Source organism: Cariama cristata, unplaced genomic scaffold (assembly GCF_000690535.1).
Source record: "Cariama cristata isolate BGI_N322 unplaced genomic scaffold, ASM69053v1 scaffold19159, whole genome shotgun sequence".
Classification (NCBI taxonomy): domain Eukaryota; kingdom Metazoa; phylum Chordata; class Aves; order Cariamiformes; family Cariamidae; genus Cariama; species Cariama cristata.
This window is the reverse complement of record NW_009637643.1, coordinates 12,601-15,790: the sequence shown is the minus strand read 5'-3', so window position 1 is coordinate 15,790 and position 3,190 is coordinate 12,601. Positions and strand designations below refer to the sequence as shown.

The 3,190-nt window shown below is 52.2% G+C and overlaps 1 protein-coding gene across 1 annotated transcript in view; it reads left to right on the top strand.

Moving 5' to 3' along the window:
- The window catches only part of LOC104167992 (zinc finger SWIM domain-containing protein 5-like), a gene marked incomplete at its 5' end in the record, with an annotated part of 19,929 nt that overhangs the window by 4,922 nt on the left and 11,817 nt on the right, over positions 1 to 3,190 (top strand). The window contains 1 exon segment of the mRNA XM_009708421.1: positions 1,430 to 1,609. Coding sequence (XP_009706723.1) covers positions 1,430 to 1,609 — 180 coding nt within the window.

The following is a 3,190-nucleotide window of genomic DNA, read 5'->3' as shown; positions in this document are numbered from 1 at the left end:
CTTGTATTACCTGAAAAAAGGCCCTCCTGCCCCGGCTGCCTGTGTCGGAGCCGCTGCCTTGCTCAGGGCTGTTTGGCCGTGCTGCTGGGGAGGTGCCGCACAAAACACAGCGAGCGAGGGAGGTGGTTTGGGCATGTGGAGAGATCCCCTCACCGCACAGCGGAGCCGTGTCGGGTAATGTCCTGCTGCCGGCTGTCACTTTGGGATGGGAACTTTGGCTCTGGGAGTGATGGAGAGATGGGGGAGAGCAGCTGGCTGGGTGGGGAGAAGGAAGGTGCTCCAGTTCTCCACTGGGCCCATGGAAGAGAGGCAGGGCAGGGCGTTCCTGCGGGAGGCTGAGCTTTCCCAGGGCTGTGACAGAATCCGACATAAGCAGAGAGTGGAGCAGCACAGGCTGCCCAGCCCGGGGGGGTCCTGGGGACACTGCGCACTGCAGCTGTGCCAGCGCGCAGCCATCCCACCCCACGGGGCAGGCGCAAGGGAGGGGATGTACTGTATCCTGGTAGCTTTACAGGGAAATGTGGGCAGAAATGCAATTAGCTAAAGGAGAATTCATGGTTTTGCACTTAACTTGGGTTGCTGAAGCCCTTTTCGGAGCAGTGGGTGACCCAGGAGAGTTGGCAAGGCTCGGTTAGCAGCACCAGTATCAGCCCTGTCTTATGAAAGGATGAGTTGGATCTTAATGACAACAGCTGTCCTTAGGCCTGGTTTTCCCTCTCACACAGCAGACAGCATCGTCAGGCCTGTGAGGTCCCATGGTTGACCTGGAGGGTGTCAGCACGGGCGTCCTACTGATGGGCACCTCTGCTTGCTGCTCACACCTTGGAGGGCTCTTGCCTGTGAGACATCAAGCCAAGCTCCAGGTTCCTCTGCTGGTTTCTCTGCAGGCTGGGAGCTACTGGGGATTAAAAAAAGAAAAAGAAAAGAAAAAAAAAAGGAAGAAAATACACCAAATCTCCTTTTTAAATAGTTGAATGCAAATGGCCTGAAGAACAATGGCAGATGAAATAGCATTTGGAGCGGGCTTTAAAGCACTTGGAACGTGGGTAGGATCAAAATCAGGTTAGTCTTTGGAGATACAGACTCTGCAGCTTGCCAGGGTGTTTTTAAGCATGCTTTTGATGTGTAGTTCAAACACTAGATTTGTCCTGGCAGAGAGAAGCATTCACAAATTCATACACAGCCGCTCTCTCCTTCCCTCCTCCCCACTGTCCCCCATCTCAAGAGATTATAATTTAGCTTCATTACAGAGGAGTTTTACTTTAAATAAAAGCTGTCTAAATCCCCCTCCTGGGTCCATGCATTATGCTGAAATGAGTTTACGAACACCGATGAAACCTTGCAGGCTCTCATGACGAGCGTGGCAGCAGAAGAGCTTTGCCCCATGGGTATGGTGGTGGCACCTCCTTGATTTCATGGCTTTGTTTAGGGGCACTGTGGGTGTGCGTGGTGTTAAACCCACACTGCAAGCTGGAAGAGAAATCCTGCTGGCTCCGGCAGCTGCGCAAGTGGGGCGAGATGGACGTCTGTCCCCTGGAAGATGGCAATTACGGTAATGAGCTTCCCAACATCACCAACGCGCTTACGCAGAGCTCCGGTCACAGCCAAGGTGAGTCCGGGCAGGGAGTAAAAATGCAGCCGGTGGCCACAGTGGTTGGGTCTGGGTCAAAATTCACCCCAAAGTTGAGAGACCTCCATTCTCCTGCTGGTGATGTCTCTAGGAGTCACAGGAATACAAAACATTTCTCTACAGCGTCTGGTTTTAGATACGCTTGGAAATGTTTGGCTCTTTGCTACATCTTGGGTGAAGTCACCTGTATTTTGAGTATCAAATTAGAGGCTATTTTAAAGCAATTTGACATTGGGGGGATTTAGACCGCTACAGCCTGTGCAGATTTGGGTATGGAGTTTTATGGAAAACTGGCACTGCTTGAGTTGGAGCAGAGCTGAGCTCGGAAGCCCTGGCTGTAACGTGAGAGTGAGGACTTGGAGATGCTGCGGAGCCCCTTTCCCAGCCCTTGAGCCTTGCTTAGGGGCTTTGATTCAGATGGTAGAGAATTCATTAGCCAGGAATGTTAAACGCAGTTCAAGTGCAGAGCACAAATGAGTATGTAGTCATGGAGTTGTTCCTTCATTCTAAAATATTTTCTCAACCCCTGACAAAGCATTTGATCCCTTTAAATTTAAGCACTTTTCCCCCTTCCTTTTGCCTGAAGTAGACATTAACTGAAAGTTACTGCTTTTACCGTGCCTCCATCTGCTGCACTGGAATTGCTCTTTGGTGTATTACATCTGGCCAAAGTGGGGAGAGGGGGACGGCAGCTGTGCTGCGAAGAAAACTCCACTCTTCTGGGTGGGATTAGTCCCTCAGCAGCGGTTCGGGAGCGTGGCCGTCCTGCCAACTCACCCCAGCCATGGGCAGGACCGCACACCCCGGCCAGGCGCTGTGCATCCTCGGGGAGCAGCTTAATTTAAACCTGGCCTTGCTCCATGTCCTGTGACAACCCCGGGAGTCCCCCTTGGTGTTCCCAGCTCCGCTGAGTCTTCGCTCCGGCATTCGGGGCAGGTTGCCGGAGCTGAGCAGGTCACTTTTTTTAGACATACGGGGAGTTTCCGAAGCACATGCCGGGGATGTCCCTTTGTCCCCACACTCCTGCCTCTCCAAGTAGGGGACTGAAAGCAGGACGGGTCCTGGAGATGTCCCAGGGCTGATGTTTGTGCATATGCAAATCCTGCTGCAGACTGTTGCCAGGCTCTTTTATTACTGAAAGGAGAACAGCTGACTCCTGAAATCCTTCCTGGTAAAGTGAGCAGGCTTGGTTCTGTACATACAAACACCTGTTTAATTTCTTTCCACCTCGGGGTGCCTGCAGCATTCAGGCTAATTGCTTGTTGCCATCGTTTCCGGAGCGTGTTTATCCAGGCTCCTTGGATCAGCTCTGAGCAGTGCCTTTTGTTTTCCACCTTCAAATGCGTTTAACTCAGCCCATCATGCAGGTTGCAGGACCTAACGTTCAGCATTGCGTTCCCTTTAGGGCTTCCCGTTTTGCAGCCTGCCCAGCTGTGTTTGGCCATCGTGATCTGGCCTGGCTGGAGCAACAGCAGGATTGCTCCAGACAGGCCTTTTCTTCCCGACAAACCACTTGTTTGATCAGTCTGGACAGAGTGGAATACTCATCCAGCATTCGAT